At 37.3% G+C, this 16,360-nt stretch overlaps 1 protein-coding gene across 28 annotated transcripts in view; it reads right to left on the bottom strand.

Moving 5' to 3' along the window:
- Nucleotides 1-3,726: 3,726 nt before the first annotated feature.
- MYCBP2 (MYC binding protein 2) overlaps nucleotides 3,727-16,360 on the bottom strand; it is a 200,650-nt gene continuing 188,016 nt past the window's right edge. For 27 of the 28 annotated variants that reach the window (XM_055802964.1, XM_055802966.1, XM_055802967.1 and 24 more), the window contains 10 exons: nucleotides 15,599-15,700; nucleotides 13,818-13,946; nucleotides 11,214-11,346; nucleotides 10,839-10,942; nucleotides 9,598-9,786; nucleotides 9,035-9,142; nucleotides 7,842-8,051; nucleotides 5,785-5,892; nucleotides 5,418-5,583; nucleotides 3,727-4,531 (listed from right to left, as the gene is read on the bottom strand). In XM_055802964.1, coding sequence (XP_055658939.1) covers nucleotides 4,416-4,531; nucleotides 5,418-5,583; nucleotides 5,785-5,892; nucleotides 7,842-8,051; nucleotides 9,035-9,142; nucleotides 9,598-9,786; nucleotides 10,839-10,942; nucleotides 11,214-11,346; nucleotides 13,818-13,946; nucleotides 15,599-15,700 — 1,365 coding nt within the window. In that variant the 3' untranslated portion in view covers nucleotides 3,727-4,415. The remainder of the gene's footprint in view (nucleotides 4,532-5,417; nucleotides 5,584-5,784; nucleotides 5,893-7,841; nucleotides 8,052-9,034; nucleotides 9,143-9,597; nucleotides 9,787-10,838; nucleotides 10,943-11,213; nucleotides 11,347-13,817; nucleotides 13,947-15,598; nucleotides 15,701-16,360) is intronic. The other variant, XM_055802981.1, reaches the window with a different exon arrangement.

Below are 16,360 nucleotides of genomic sequence, written 5' to 3'. Positions count from 1 at the left end.
CCTCATCAAATCAGCTTACAATTAGAAAAATGACTTTTCTAAACCAAATGCCCTCTCAATGGAGTTTCAATTTACAGACATCTAATCCACGATATGGGGAATAGAGAAGTGTAAATGCAGCTCTATCTTTTATGTACTGGTTAATACCTGCATTATGAACAAGGTTCCTCTTTGTGTGATGCTTAACACAGGGGAAAAAAAAAAAAATAATTCTGCCTTTTTGTAACATCTTATATTGGCTTTAAAATGGTACAGCATATGCTGCAGAGTGTATTTGGCAGCTCCAGGTTCTGCTGTGTCTCCTTGGCTGTATGTGGTCAGCCAGGAAAAGCAGCAGTGTGGGCAGCCTGACGTGGGCACTGCTCCACCTGCTACCCCTCCATGTGGCAGCTCTGTTCCTGCACGCTGGGGTGCAGGAGGCTCCTAAAATGGAGAAACAGTAGCCAGAAAGCAATGAAAGGAGAAAAAGGGTTTGTTGTCTGTGGTGGATTAGGATGGAAAACAGCACCTGAGAGTCCTAGTGAAGGGCAGGGGGGAAGTGACATGAGGGTTTGAGTGTAGATGAGAAGTAGGGAATGAGGAGGGTACTGGGTTGTGAGAGACATCTGAATAGTGTGATAGGGAGATTCTTAATAAACACTCTGCTTTCTTCCACCTTCTGTCCTGCATACCACTGGTATAATCCAAATTTACTGTAGCACCTCCCAACTAATAGGCATATTAGTTCTGGTAATCCTACAGCACATTTCTTCTATGAGAAGTAGAAGAGTCCTTAGCACATCATTTTGCATTTTTTACTCTACATCTACCATTCTGAAGTGACTCAGGGTGCATTCAGTAGTTCACGGGTGTCAGATAAAAGATTATCGAGTATTGAGTAAGGAACTTTCAAATAAAGACACTGAATCTTTTTTAAGGTCCACAGTAGGTAGCTCTCCAGGAAGTATCTGGCAATGTGAAAACACCAGCTGTCCAATCTTGGGCCACAATGTTTACCCTTCACCTGCCAGAATGTGCTGAGTGCTATGCCAGAAGAAAGCTTGATGATCTGTTCATGAAAAAAAAAAAAAAAAAACCCAAAAAAAACCAGGGAACACAGAGCCACAAACGTGGAAGAACACTTCAGATTTTGACCTTTCACTCTTTGTATCTTGACATCTCTCGCAAAAAAAATAATCTGCCTTGGTGCTAAAGGCTGTGGTGTCATGGGTCCAAAACATTGCTTCTGCCTCAGGCTGCAGAGTAGGTTGTGGTAACTTAGCTTTAAAAATGCACATTGTAGTCAACTACATCTGAGCTATTCAGGTGGCTTCCACTTTATACTGAGATGAAATCAACCATATCCCAGCAGTACCTGCCCCTCCTGACTGAAGAGACTATGACTGAGTTAAACACTTATGGTATGGGCATAATTTGGACAAGTGACTTGTATTCTCTGATTATATATGAAGTTTAATGTAAGAAGAATCTTGACTCTTCAAGATGCTGAACAGAAACACCACCTTGACTTCCTCCTGATATTCAAATAGAGGGTTTAACATGGTTTGAAATTTAGTGACTTTTTTTTTTATGGAATGAAGGGCTTCATCATTGCAGGTACAGGACCAATTTTTTTCTCTTGCCTACTTGTTATTCTTTATGTCCATTACAAATTCTGTTTTATCTTGTACGTTCCCCCCCCTGCTATTTATCTGTAGCAATTTGATTTTATTTCCTTTTTTTTAAATATATAATTCCAGACTGGGCCAAGCTGACTGATTAGTACAAGTTATATCCTTTGTTTGCAGTAGGATAGCCCTGGCTGTGATCTTAGAACAACCAACTATACTAAAGAAAATGTCAACGCTCCTAGATAACTTTTTCTTTACATTTGATTCCTACAAGATCTTACCTATGATTTCCATCAATTTACTGAATATATTTTATCATCTTTTCTCTCTCTTTTCAGAATAATGAATGTTGTTGCTTCATGATTGTTTTCCTCTAAACTGACTTTCAATCATAATCGAATCTAGTAAGGCCACCTTTTAGTTACTTTCTCTACTTCATATGACATTTATTTTAAATATATTCCAAGAACTTACCAAGCAGCCTCTCTCCTGATCTTTCCAAGTAGATACCCACTAGTTAAAATTCTGCACTATCACAAATTCAGTTGTTTGGACAACTTTGTTAAAAAAAAGTGGCATATTTCTTTGCAAGTCTAGTGCAAGCCCTGTGTGTGACAATCTTTGTCTCTGTCTGCAACCACTCTCATCCCTCACATTCATTGCATCATAGAATCCTTTAGGTTGGAAAAGACCTTTGAGATCATTGAGTCCAACCATTAACCTTAGCACTGCCAAGTTTGCCACTAAACCATGTCCCTAAGTGCTATAGCTACAAGTCTTTTAAATACCCTCAGGGATGGTGACCCCGCCACTTCCCTGGGCAGCCTGTTCTAGTGCTCGATGACCTTTCCTGTGACTAAATTTTTCCTAACACCTATTTAAACTTCCTCTGGTACAAATTGAGGCAGTTTCCTCTTGTCCTATTGCTTACTTGGGAGAAGAAACTGACACCCACCTCGCTACAACCACCTTTCAGGTAGCTGTAGAGAGGGGTAAGATCTCCCCTGAGCCTCCCTTTTTTCCCAGGCTAAACAATGCCAGTTCCCTCAGCTGCTCCTCATAAGACTTGTGCTCCAGACCCCTCACCAGCTTCGTTGCCCTTCTCTGGACACGCTCCAGCACCTCAACATCTGTCTTGTAGTGAGAGGCCCAAAACTGACCACAGTATTCAAGGTGTGCCCCCACCAGTGTGGACTGCAGAGGGATGATCACTGCTGTTGTCCTGCTGGCCGCACTGTTTCTGACACAAGCCAGGATGCTGTTGGCCTTCTTGGCTACCTGCATGCACTGCTGGCTCATGTTCAGCCATCTGTTGACCAGCACCCCCAGGCCCTCTTCTGCCAGGCAGCTTCCCAGCCGCTCTGCCCCAAGCCCGTAGTGCTGCATGGGGCTGTTGTGACACAAGCACAGGACCTGGCACTTTTGCTTATTGAACCTCATACAATTGCCCTCAGCCCATTAGTCCAGCCTGTCCCAATCCCTCTGCAGAGCTACTGTAAGATACATTGTACTTCAGAGGTGTGTGTGTTTTTCTCCAGGTATTCTAAATTACAGATGTCTGAAGTTAGGTTAGATTGATGTTGTTTGACATGGATGCCATCCACCAATGTCTTCAATGTAAGAGCACTTGTTCATGTTCACCAGTAACACACATTTCATCAACTTCAAGACAGAAATACTAGAAAAGGTGTTGAACATATATAACAGAGAATCTGAAGAAAAAAACATACAGTAAAAAGCCTTTATGTGAAGTTATATTTTGTTTTCACTATAAAGGAGCAGAGGAATTGGAACTCCATTACATCAACATTTTGTGATTCATGGCAAAAAGCTATTTGTCCTAAAAGTAGGGGTAACTAAGACTTCAGTAAAACATAACGGATAAAAAAATCTTCTTCTGTGTTTTAAAACATTATTACAATACTTCATATGAATGCTAGCGCATTTATCCAGCTTTTCTGTTGGAAGATTTGAGCAGTGCTTTGTATATCTTAAGTACTTCCATAACCACCAGTTCAACCAATAAACTTCCTTACTTTTTTAAAAAGCCTGCTCTATATGACGCTTCCCACCACCATTTAAAAAAAAATTCTGAAAATGGAGGCTTACACATTAATTAGACTTTCACTGTATAAAAATGTACAGTGGCTTTATTGACATGTACATTCCATTATGTTTACAGCTGCAAGATATGAGGCACACTCAGTATTGCACTTCATTAAAATTTCAGGCTCAAACATAACCCAGAAGTTTAAATGAAACTGCTGTTGTAATTTAATAATCCTTATACAGGACAAACATTGATACCTTTATATACAGCATGATACTTGTTACATTTATGCCTTCCTAACACAATTTTTTTTTATAACAGTCTAGGAAATAAACCAGAATATTCCTCTTTCCCATCCCCACTTGTGATGCGTTACAATTGTACAAGATTACAAAAAGTCAGTATACAATAATTAATATTTTTTCTTTCTCCTGAAAGCCAGCATCATTCATAGTCCACAGACACACAGATCCTTTAATAGCAATTATTTATTTGTAAATGTCCAATGTTTCCTAGCCAATGACTGTAATGGCCACATGCAAACACCTCACAAGTTTTGATGTCTCAGTTCAAAAAATGTCAATATCTCACAGCAAGAATTATATACATGGTATTTGGCATCCTTCTTGCACTGTAAATTGTTCCTTTTACCTGGGTTATGAAATGGTCCCGTCTTCATCCCAGCTGGACTTTATTTTCATGACATTTCAGGGATGAGGGCACCTGTTTTGCTCTGGTAAAAAAAAAATGCTAGTCTAAAAAGTGTGAGCATTTCTGCAAACCCCGCAACCCAGAGCAAATTCTTCACCAGTGGGTGGATGGACAACATGAAGTGGACATTCTGTTCCTTCAAGTTGTTTACCTTTGGGACCTACAGCAAATTTAATTGTGAGGGGGAGGGAAGGGAAAAAAAGAAGAAGAAAAAAAAAAGGTTAATGCTTGCAGACAGTATCAATAAACATCTATCACATTTTCTCAGAAACCATGCTAAGTGAAGGCAATACATCTATAATATGGATTTATAAGGCATCAAAAATAAAGGCTTAATAGGCCAAGAGAAAAAACATAAATTAGATCTGACAAAACAGGATGAAAAACTCTTAGCTCCTTAAAACAGTCAAATGTTGAATTGGTATTTGAAGAAAAAGAGTGATAAACCTTGGAATTTAAAATCAATCAAACTCAAAGTAAAAAAAGCAAAAAGATTTTAGAATCACTGAAGTTTTGTTTCATTAATACTGTAGAAGAAATTTCTACAATCTAAAAGCAAAATTGATAATTATGAACAAAAATTACACTCTGCAGTAAACAATAATTCTAAGGTTAAACAAAAAGAAATTGCAATTCCTGGCATGTTTACTTCTTCACTTAAATATCTTAAAGCCTCACTTTTTCAACAGCAAGGGAAATGATATGATTTATTGAGATCAGGGTTAATTTTTTCGATATAATTTTAACACATCATGTCACCATGAACTGGTGTAGGGAAATTGAAACGTCTTTCTGTATCAAAGCACCTAATGTTTAAAGGATCAGTGTGATGACATCACCTGTATTATTGCCAGAAAAAAAATAAATCAAAAGCACACATAGAACAAATCCATTCTAATATCATTCAAGACACTGAATTTAAAATTTGTGTGACTGACCCTGGGGTTTTCCTAAAAATTATCAGTAAGAAAATATAAGAATATCAATTAGTACTAATTACTTATCTGAGAATTCAGTGTGGTAAATTTGCTTTGCAAAAATACTACCTGCAGGACAGTGTGGGAGTTCTTCTTTAGGGATGCTTGTCATTCTTTGGAAATCGTCATGGCAAGCATTGCAAAAATGCGTCGTCCCAAAACAAAAAAAAACAGCAACTGAACAGCAGTAGCGGCATTTGTACTCTAAGAAATCTGTACCGTGTTTGGGACACATCTAAACAAAAGAAAACAAACACTGATAAATGAAGTACCCATGCTGTAACAATCTGAACAGATTTCTACATTCTGTAGTATATATTAATATATGCAATATTATACAACACATACAGTTACATATTACTGTGAATTATTGTACAGCTTAGGTACTTGGCGATTCAGAATGAACTAAGAACATGAATACAAGTTCTTTACTTACCTGAGCCCTTGAAACATCAGAGCATGCGCCACAGATTAGCTCTCTTGGATCATAGTCATCTCCTTGTCCAGCCTCAGCATCACAACGAGCTTCGCCACCAAAATATGCCTTAATTTTATATAGAAACAATTGGACATTAAACCAGAGTCAACTACTATTTTAACAGATTAACTTTGTAAGGGAAAACTGATGAGCAAAAGCAGTTCCAGTAGTCTCCACTGATCTGATCTCTCTTGACTGTCTCTATCTAGATGTTTTTGAGGCACTAAGACAATGTCTTTCAATCTCAGGATAAATGAGACCAAAAATTGTGCAACATACTGTGCTCTATGCAAGTGATTGGAAGGCTTTTGAAACAGTATTTGGATGCTCTATGAACTGTATGTAAGAAAGACAGCACTGAGGCTGAAGACAGCGGAGAAAGAGTCTACCAGGAGGGCTTTTTACTAGCTGAAGGGAGTATTGGTTTTTATGCTCATGTGGGATCCCTTATAATTAGAATTTTGCTATTTTCTACAAATTCATTCTACTTTCTCATCTTATTTTACCAGGACACACTAGGCACAAAAATGCACCAAAACCGTCAGCTCTGATGAATTTCCTCATGTACTACAGCGTTTTCACATGGAGTAGCGAGATGCGGCAATGAGTAACTTCCTTTATCACCATCTTATTAACTAATTAGACAATGCACAAAATTCTTGCTCTCGGCAATTCTCGCCTTTTTGCTGTGATTGTGAAAGGATAGGGAAAGTAGTCTCAAAGCAACTATGAGGAAGGAAAAATTTAAGCAGCCCACCTTCCCCCAAACTCCGCAGACTAAAAGGAAAAGGGAGAGTCCTATGGAATGTCTGTCAGGGAATTCTGTAGTAGTTTGGGGTGAAGAGGTGCTGAAGGAAGGAGAGAAGTCAGAAATTAGATAGTTGAATTAGCTGCTCAGACATATGGACATAGTGCAAAAGGGAGTAACGAGGTACAAGGGACAGAAAAAGAGGGCAATAAAACCCCCTGAATCACTGAGTATTAAATGCTGGGAAAAGTGTAATGAAAAATGGGGACTGGACTAAAAACTGGAGAAAGTAAGATTAAAAGAAGAATTATTTTTGTAGGGAACAAAAAAGGCAGTAGGCAAGTTGCTAAAGGATGAGGAGTGAAAATTGATTAATTGTGAGAGGCAGGAACAAAAGTGAACTGAGTAACTGCATGGTAACGAGTTAAAGGGATTCATTACTGCTCTTCTCTAGCAAATGGATGTTAATTCTTTCTCCTCTTATTTCAAAATTTTGCATTTCCATTTAACAAAAAAGTTATTAGAGTGTCCCCTGAAAATGTTGTTATGAAATTGTCTTATTTCATTCATTCCTAAGGGAAAAAGGAAGAAGATGAGATCAAGATGGGCACTAAAACTGGCTTCAGATGAAAGAATCCATGGGAGGGGGGCCAGTGCTTATGGGGAAACTATGGCTGTTTGTATATGATTTTTGTCTTCTGGATAAATTTCATATTCTCTACTTGAAGAAAACTGTACTTATATGTACTTATATGACCAGTCCATCAGGCTAGACCACATATTTCCTTTTCCTACTTTTTTTTCATTCTTCTAATACTTCTGCCCCGAAGTCAGTTTCCTGCAGTTGCAATGAACTTCAACTTGGGTAAAAGTAGTATTTAGGTTGAATCTTAGTGGGGAGCTTTCCATATTGAAGAGTTAGAATGAAACCTATGTTTCTACTGTTTTAACGTTCACATGAAGTATGAGCTGGAAGTGGGACAAAGGGATTGCTGGTGGTTTAACCACAGTATCATCTCCACATTCTTCTAAGAAGGGCATCACTTCAACATGTGTTTGGTTTCTGAACTGCTTTGTATATACTTTCGAGCTTTACAAGATAAGACACTATGTACATCTAATTTACTCAACACTTTATGATTTAACAATGATTTATTTTTCTGCTTTCCTATTCCATATACAATATATTAAATATGTTCCATTCTTTAAGAAATTACTTTTGAAACTATAACGTATATTTAATTTGAGAAAATACTAGTTGTCATACCTTTTTGCACTTGTAGCAAACATAATAAGCATATCTGTTCATAGCATAGCCAGCTGGGTCATTATAAAATCTAACACCTGGTGTTGTGATGGCCTCACTCTTGTGCAACCCTTCATACTCCAATCTCATTAGAGCTTTTCTCCTTACATCTTCATAGAGTTCTTTGATTGGATCAAGCAAGTCTTTTAATACTGTATGATTGATTTTGTTCTGAAATAAAAAAACTGATTAAAATATCTTGCATCTTTATAACAACAGCTGTGATTATTTGTATTATGGTCAAACACAAATAGTGTAATGGATGTCATAAAACCCTAAAAGCTCAGGCAATGGACATTTCAAAAAATGGCTGCTACTTTATTTGCTGCAAAAACAGTAACCAGGAATTCTTTTTGTATGGTCTTTTGTTATAAGAAGCCACCAGCCCTTACAACAGACTGTAACAACCAGAGGGATGGTAAAGGGTACATGAAATACTCATCACAGCACCGGAATATTCTGATTGTATGTCTTCTCTAATTTTGGTCCCTTTTGACTTACTGCTCAGCAATCAAGAATGACTGACAGCCTTCTTTGCCAGCTCTTCATCATTTAATGATCACAAGCTGTTGCCATAAGTTACCAAAACATGGCATGCAGAATGGCTGGCTATTCATAAGTTTCATGTTCCTAGGGTGTTAATGTGCTCTCCTTCCCAGCAGCTATCATATGCTTTTCCTTACAGCAATTATGAGTTTGTAGAGTACAAGAGGATTTTTTAGTAATTTAAGCTGAACTTTGTACATACATTCTTCAGCTCTGTCCTCATACTGAAAAGCAAAGCAGCTTTAAAAGGGGTTAGTAAAATAAGAGAAGCCAAGTTTCCTGCTTCAGATAATGTGCATTAAGATTACTTTTTCCTCTCCCTGCTGTCCCCAAACTGGGAATTCACAAGCAGACGGCGCTAAGAATAAACTAGCATTAAGATGTCTGCATTATGCTTTTTTTTAAGAGGACTCTTCGGGGAACAGTAGGGGAAGGTAAAAAGATGCATCAATGATACCCTTTTCTTTAGTGACATGAGAAAATAAGGGAAGTGACATATAACTAATTTATATTGTAAGAGAAGTATTATTAAAAAAAAAAAAAAGGAAGAGCAAAGACAGTATTCGGTAACCTGTTTGATCTAGGCAGTAAACACGTAGTTCATTTACCTTGCAAATAGGACAGGACATAAACCCAAAAGTTATCCTTGGCCCAAGCCATCTGTTTTCTAGTACTCGTTGACAGCATTGCAAATGGAAAACGTGGCTGCAGTCCAGCTTTGGAAAAGAATACATGTATGTGAACACTGAGGTTACATTGACCACTAAAACAGAAGTAGTTATTTGCTTTTAAGAGGCAATATATATCAATTCCAAAATTAATTTATTAAAAATCCTAGAAGATCCCTGTTTTCTTAACAAAGAGAAAGAAAAAAGTTGGGGTTTTTTTTTGTTAAAATCATAACCTTTCCATTCCAAAATGACCAGTGGATATATGAAATATATTCTTTAATTACTTCAGCTGTTTTTCTCATTTATAAAATACCATATATTTTAATAAAGTAGACACAGCAAACTCAACTGATACAATCTGCTTTGTTGAACTAGCAGTAATGCCAGACAAAAAGAAAGCTTTTTAAATAGCTTCCGTGTTGTTATGGTGCCTATTTTGGAATTTTTAAGAGTGTCATCTGAAGGATTTTTCTGGGAAAAAAAATCAATCAAGGATAAACCTGGATAGCTGGTGCTGCTGAAAGTGCTTCAGTAAAGCAGATCATGCACATGTCATCAGCATCTTGTTTCAGAGTTGTAGCATTCTTATCACAGCCATGCAAGCATGGCAAGCAGTGCTCTTCATTCTTAACGCCTCCACAGGGATGTCCGCAGGGGTGTGTCTTGCTGCAGGCAATTTTAGCGTACTCCTATGAAAAGTAAATAAATAATCTCTTTTCCCCCGCCACTGAATGGTTTGATGTAGTCTTGCTTTTTGAAGGACTGCTGGTTCAGGCAATAAACTAAGATGAAAGAATCGTGATTCATGTTGTCTACTGCTACAGCAGGTACTTGGGAAAAACTGCCCATTTTGTGTACTTGAAGTAAAAGTGATACTTTCATTTACTTATGTTACTCCCGAATAGCAATGGCATAATGAAACCATTAATATAAAGTGAAATATTCTTTAATCCTCCATGTGTATTTTGTATATTAAGTGCTTCCTGCATAAACATTGCTTGCCCTGTATTAATAGCTTTTACGATATCTACAGATTTTGGTGTTTCAGGAAGGATACGAAGTAACCCACTCTTCAGAACACAGTATGAGCTAATCATTAATCAGCATAAAAGCACTTTTGTATGGAAATGGCATTTCAATCACCTCTAATAGAAAACTATAAAAGTTACCCAGAAGCTAACAACAGACTGAATGGAATTAATATAACAATAATATATTATTATAGGCTGAGAGAGAAAAAAAGACGACAAATTTGCTACATGTAAAGAGAAGTATATAGGGCGGGATAAGAAATTAGTTAGGATTTGGCCCTCTGCCAATTGTACCTGTACCGTAGGGCACAAAAACGCTCAGGATATGTGGATACAGCTAACAAACCTGGCCAAGTCCTGCATGTTCCACGCTCACACAGCAAACAGGCTGTTATACAAACTACTTTTATCAAGCTTTCCAGTACACTGGACTGACAGTGGATATATTGATATACTTTTGAAGATAATGATGAAACTGCCCTGTATTTTGGTTGACTGTTGGTGTTTGTAGCCTGTAATTAAACGGAACATTTACAAACTCGGAAGTATTTGAATTATAATAATCAGTCTTCAGACATTTTCATAGAAGAGATCTGATTTACTATCAACCACAAAGATGAGAGCAAGGTTTACACAAAATAAGAAATCAATTTAATCCTACAGTCCTTTCTATTTACATAATTAACAATGACTGACGTGTTAATACGTACCTGGCAATCTGTATCAGAACAAACGCTTCCCACTGCTGATAATTCTGTTCCACTCCTACATCCACAGAAACGACATGCTTCAGAACTGCTGGTGGTCGGCTTGCCTGGGTCCACAAGAGTAAAGAAAACCAAAAATTGTTGTAATGAAACATAAGGGACTGATATTCTAACAGACATCTAAACAACAATCACAGAAAACAACCAGAAAAACAGCAATACTTACGTTATTGTATTTTTATTAACAAACAATTAAAAGCATTGCCACAAAGCAGGTGAAAACCTCAACTGCTCGTTATTTTTTTCCCCTCAACAAATGCTCGTTTAAAAGGTAAAAATAATCAGGATAAAGAGCAAGTAATAACCGTTGTGTTTTACCTGTCTGTTCTCTAAACTCCACCATCGCTTTCATAGTTTTAGAATCTGCTAATGCCATCAGCCAGAAAAGTTTGGTCCTACCACAACCCTCGTGGAGATCAACTTTGATAGCTTCTTCTTCTTCTTTGAAAACCTGTCAGATTAACCAAACAGATATTAAATAGCATGTCTATGTTATTTTTGTCACTGTCTCTCAGGATTTTCATCAGATGTTTTATAGATTCTGAGGAGTTTGTCTACTGCAAGCTATTTTTCTTTTATGCATTCCATAATTTGTATATATTGCAGAATGGATAAAGGATTTGTGTTTCTAGAAGTAAAAATACGTAACGTTAATGCTTGAGCTAACATGGCTGGGAAAGAATAGCGCAGCAATGCTAAGAAGAAAGCTGCACACCATTTTTCTAATTTAAAAAATATGGAGCTTGGACTTACACAGCTCATCCAGTAGGCCACAGTATATTAAAAGCACAAGATAACATTAGAAATAGCTTCACATAACCCTGCTGGCAGTTTATTAAAGCAACATTGGTAATTATGGTCTTAATAATATGTACTATACAATACCAATTATATAAGCATGGAATAGAAATATTTTTTGACTTTCACATAAATACACAATTGATACTTTTGGCTACAATGAGGAAAATACAAAATTTTTGCAAAATCAAAAAACTGCATGAGATTCTTAGTGAACTTTATACAGTCTCTTCTTTTTCTCCTTTCCTAAGTTTTGAAGGCAGTTCTGTTTTCATTCATTTCACTTGCAGGGCAATAAAAGTTAGAGTTTTCCTGGGTATAGATATATGCACTCAATTTGAACTTTTAAAAAAATCTTATTAGTATCAGGGAAAAAAAACCCCAAACTAACTGTTTCACAAAGGAATCAGATAAGCAGGTCATAGTAACTTACAGACTGTCCTTTCTTGCAGGGAGAAAAAATACATTAAAGAGGTACGTATGACAGAAGGTGGACAAAGAACAGGAAGCCAAGAGAAACAGGACACAGGGAACACGAAAGAATTTAAAATTTAAATTGAGGGGCTTAACATGAGAGATGTAAAGGTGAAGTTGGTGAATAAAGAGTAACAGTTTCAACATGCTTTCAGAAGTAAATAGGAAAATCTGATAAGTAGCCATTTTGGACAGATTAAAGGAGAGATGAGAGGACTTCTATGAGATAAGAACTTACTTTTTATCAACTGTAATCTGAACAGGCTATATAGGAGAAATGAGAAAAGTAAATGAGACTAGACTGTGCTGTGCCATGACAGGAGAGTAGACATACAAAATCACCTTCTTAGGATGACAAACCAGGAAAATTTCAAAGGGGATTGCAAAGATTCTGGCTAAGAAAAACAGAAGTTAACAGATCCGCATGGAACTCCCAGGCTGAGTCTGAACTGTGAATACTGAGGCACCAAGGAGGTCTGTGGAGCAAAACTCAGTGCCAATGATCTGATGTTTACATCACACATGCTCTAGACCAGCCGATGCTTTGCATGAATGGCCACTAGCAGTGTGTCCCTGCATCCGTCTTTTTTTGTTGTTTTTAGTTCCAGCTGAAAGGAATCGAGTTCATGCCCTCCAAGGCTACTCTACAGCACAAATCAAAATGCGTTGAGGGGAAATGATCATATCTGTTTCAAAAGCCTGTTCCTGACCTTAACTAAAAAGCTAATGTAGGTGCACTCTAGGAAAGGAAGAAGAGAAATTACTTCCATTGAATTAACTTATTAATGAGGTTTATTACTTTAAGCTTTATGCAAATATAAGTAGTCAGAGGGAAAGGGGAAATAAAGGACCACAAAAAACACAAACGAGAAATAATGTCAAGAAAGAGGAAAGGTTCAGTAGTTTCAGAAGTAAAGGCATCTTCAACATCAGTTTCCATGAGAAAAATAAATATTCCAAGGAGAATGTAGTTTCAAGTTTAGTAATGAAAAGGATAAAAGAATAACACAAAACACTAATTAGCAGAGTACACAGCAATTTGTAAAAAAAACTCATTAAGTCAAAGAAGAAAGATGTTTCAATCCTAAAAACAAAAGTAAAAGAAGCTGGGAAATTTTCAGGCTTATGGATTTGACAACATATTTATCTGTGAAAGTGAGAGCTGGAGGAATGCTGAAAAATAAGAGAAGACTGACATAAGAAAACCAGCAGGAATATTTGCTGTCAAGTGGTTTTCTTGGATATTAAAAAATGTATATACATTAAAAACAAAGGGATTGACAAGCATTGAATCACATGATAGAAGTAGTACAGGAGATACAATTAAGAAAATCTATGCAGTTCCTAGGTTCTCCTGAAAAATGTTCTAATCAATGTTAGAATGAGAGAGAAAAAAGCTGATGTAGCATGAGAGTTAGAATTAGGGACTGCTACATGATTTTCTAATGTTCTTCGAAAGATAAAGGACAAAAGAATTTAACTAAAACCAACTAAAAAGTGTTAAACGGAAACTTATCTATCTCATCTCCAAAATAAAAGAAAACACCACTTTCAGCTTTGATACTTACTACTGCCTTTTTCTTATGTATTAATTGGGGAAATGCACACAATGTATGCAGTGCATACAACGCGATGTCACGTATACTCTACCTGTCTCTGATGAGTCTTTGTTCGCCGATGGAGATGAAGGAATCTGTCACAATCTGTACATAAATTCCCACAGACATTACATAAAATGATTGCAGCAGTTTCACCATCATCATGGTTATCACACATTGGCTGGAAAAAAAAATAATAATTCTTTCTTTCTTAAATCCCTCATTTCCTTTCAGCATTTCTCCCCCCAGTCATTCACCTCAAATGAATAAAGGGGGATAAAGAGCTTGTTTATATCACTAATTGTATCTTTAGAATAATCAGTATCTAAACAATTACTCCTGGACGCAAAAAGTCCCCATTTACTACATCAGCTCTTCGGCTATTCTTCATCTCATATTTTGCGTGATGTAGCAAAAACGTGTTTTTCAACAACATAGCTGACACATCGTTTTCAACTAGTCTGGGAAAAGATTTATGTGGCTGCAATGGCTTGTGGGCGCGTTAACAGAAAAGTTCAGAGATAAGAATGCTCAGGTCAGTCAATAGGCACGATGTTTACCCTTCATTCCTTTGATATGGTATGTTTACTCTGTTCAAACAACTAATCAAGGCTGTAGTCATCTATAACTCAGAATACAGCTGGAGCAACAAACTTCAAAACTCCATCATAAAATTAAGTTGCTCTATTGATACAATTTTTTGAAATTTAACACAGTTCTGCTTTGCAGTTCAAAAGACCTGTACAAATAAAGTTCACCGACTGACTTTGATTATGCCTATGCATATGTCAGAAAAAGTTTCCATTGTACTCCCAGACCATGTTGTTTCCATGCGACTTAGAACAAAATCCTTTCGACAGAAGTCCTGTTGGAGGGACACACAGCTCACCTCAACATTTAAATATTCTGGTATAAAATAGGACCGGGGAATTTGGGGCTGGGTTTAGCAGCTTGTATTCCTGCTTGACGGTGTCTTGGCTGCTCCTCTGACATTTCCAAAGCTCTGCAGAAGTCCTTTGACTTTCTTAATCACCTCAGAAACCTTTGTGTCTGGTTCCTTCTCAGCAGTTTTAGTCTTTGCTGCTGCTGCAGCCCTGCGTCTACTGTATTCCTTCCTACCTGTGCTAAACTGCTTTGGAGGCTTTGCTCTAAGCATCCTCAGTCTCTAGCAGGAAGGCACAATCTTCCCTTGCCTCCCACTGGGATCCACCTAACCAAGTTATAAAGAAAGCAGCTTCATTATTTAGCTCTTTCCAGGTTGGTGTTAAAGAAATCATAAGCGTTTTATGATACTGAAAAATACAAACTCCATAAATCCATCACATTCCATATTAAATTTATAAATCCTCTGGGTAAATGGTGGCTTTGCTAAATTCAGTTAGAAAGAGTTTCTTTCTCTTTGGGGTAATCATTCTCTGCTGAGATGGGGAAGAGGAAGCTAAATTACAGAGAAGAAGTTACTGAGGAACACAAAATAATTGACTTTATTTTATAACAGAGATCCAGACAGAAAGAAAAAAAGCTCTGATAGAGGGTGTCATACTAACTGAGTCAATCTACCTTCGAAAAGCTGTTCTACAGGTGTTAGGAAGGCCTTGCTCCATCCCAAATACCAGCAGATTTGCTACCTTATTGTTTAAAGTTGGAATTTTTGTTTTCTGAGCAGTGCTTGTCTAGAACACAGATACTACAAACACGTACATACAATATCCACTGGGGACAAAAGGGAGGAATAAGGTTAGGCCAAGTCTGCCTTCCCCTACCATTATTCTAAATTCTTTGACTACTGCATAAATCACAATAAACACAAAAAGATACCATTTTCTGTCTCACCATCTGTTTCTGTTGTCCGTCCTTTCCCATCCACCTTCCTGAGGACAGTCTATCAACATGGTCCTGATCAAGTACACAGAGGGATGCTAAGGCCAGCCATAACTATTGAAAGGCAAGGTAGAATTAAATGTTTTAGATTAAAAATATTTTTTTTTAAAAAATAATCACAAATACTAGAAATATAAACTTTGGCAGATAAGACTGCCACCTAGAAACCGTGTCATCATTCGCTGAAGCCTGCTTATACAAAGCAAGTTTTTATTTTCCAGAAGAAGTCAAGCACACAATAAAACTTACTGAACTTTGGCTTCTGTCAGGTATGTCACTTTATGATCATCAATACAAGTAGTTAGCACACAAGAGAGAAACAGTAAAGAAAGGTCAACCAGCGTACATTTTAGAGAAATATGGCAAATACAGACTTGCATATCACTCCCAAACATTGCAGGCTTTGGGGGAGAAGAAGAAATTCAAGGACACAGACTAATGAAAAAAAACTAAAAACCCAACAAAAAAGCCACCACCCAAACCAACAAAACTTTAGCTCAATGAGATTGGTTTCCCAATATTCTCTCCTCACTGCATGGGGCATTTGAGATTACCTAGAAAAGGGTTCTGAGCTAACTGTTCTTCTGAGGAAGCTTTTCTCTCTTCCTCTCCATTGACTACAGTGAAATCCTGAAGAGATGAGCTACATGAGGAGAATTTGTCAGTGAGCCTGCAAGCCAAACTGAATCGCACTTGGCAGCTGCATTTTGCAAT

Source organism: Falco peregrinus, chromosome 4 (genome assembly GCF_023634155.1).
Source record: "Falco peregrinus isolate bFalPer1 chromosome 4, bFalPer1.pri, whole genome shotgun sequence".
Classification (NCBI taxonomy): Eukaryota; Metazoa; Chordata; class Aves; order Falconiformes; family Falconidae; genus Falco; species Falco peregrinus.
The sequence above is the reverse complement of the archived record's forward strand: the minus strand, read 5'-3'. Positions and strand labels throughout refer to the sequence as shown.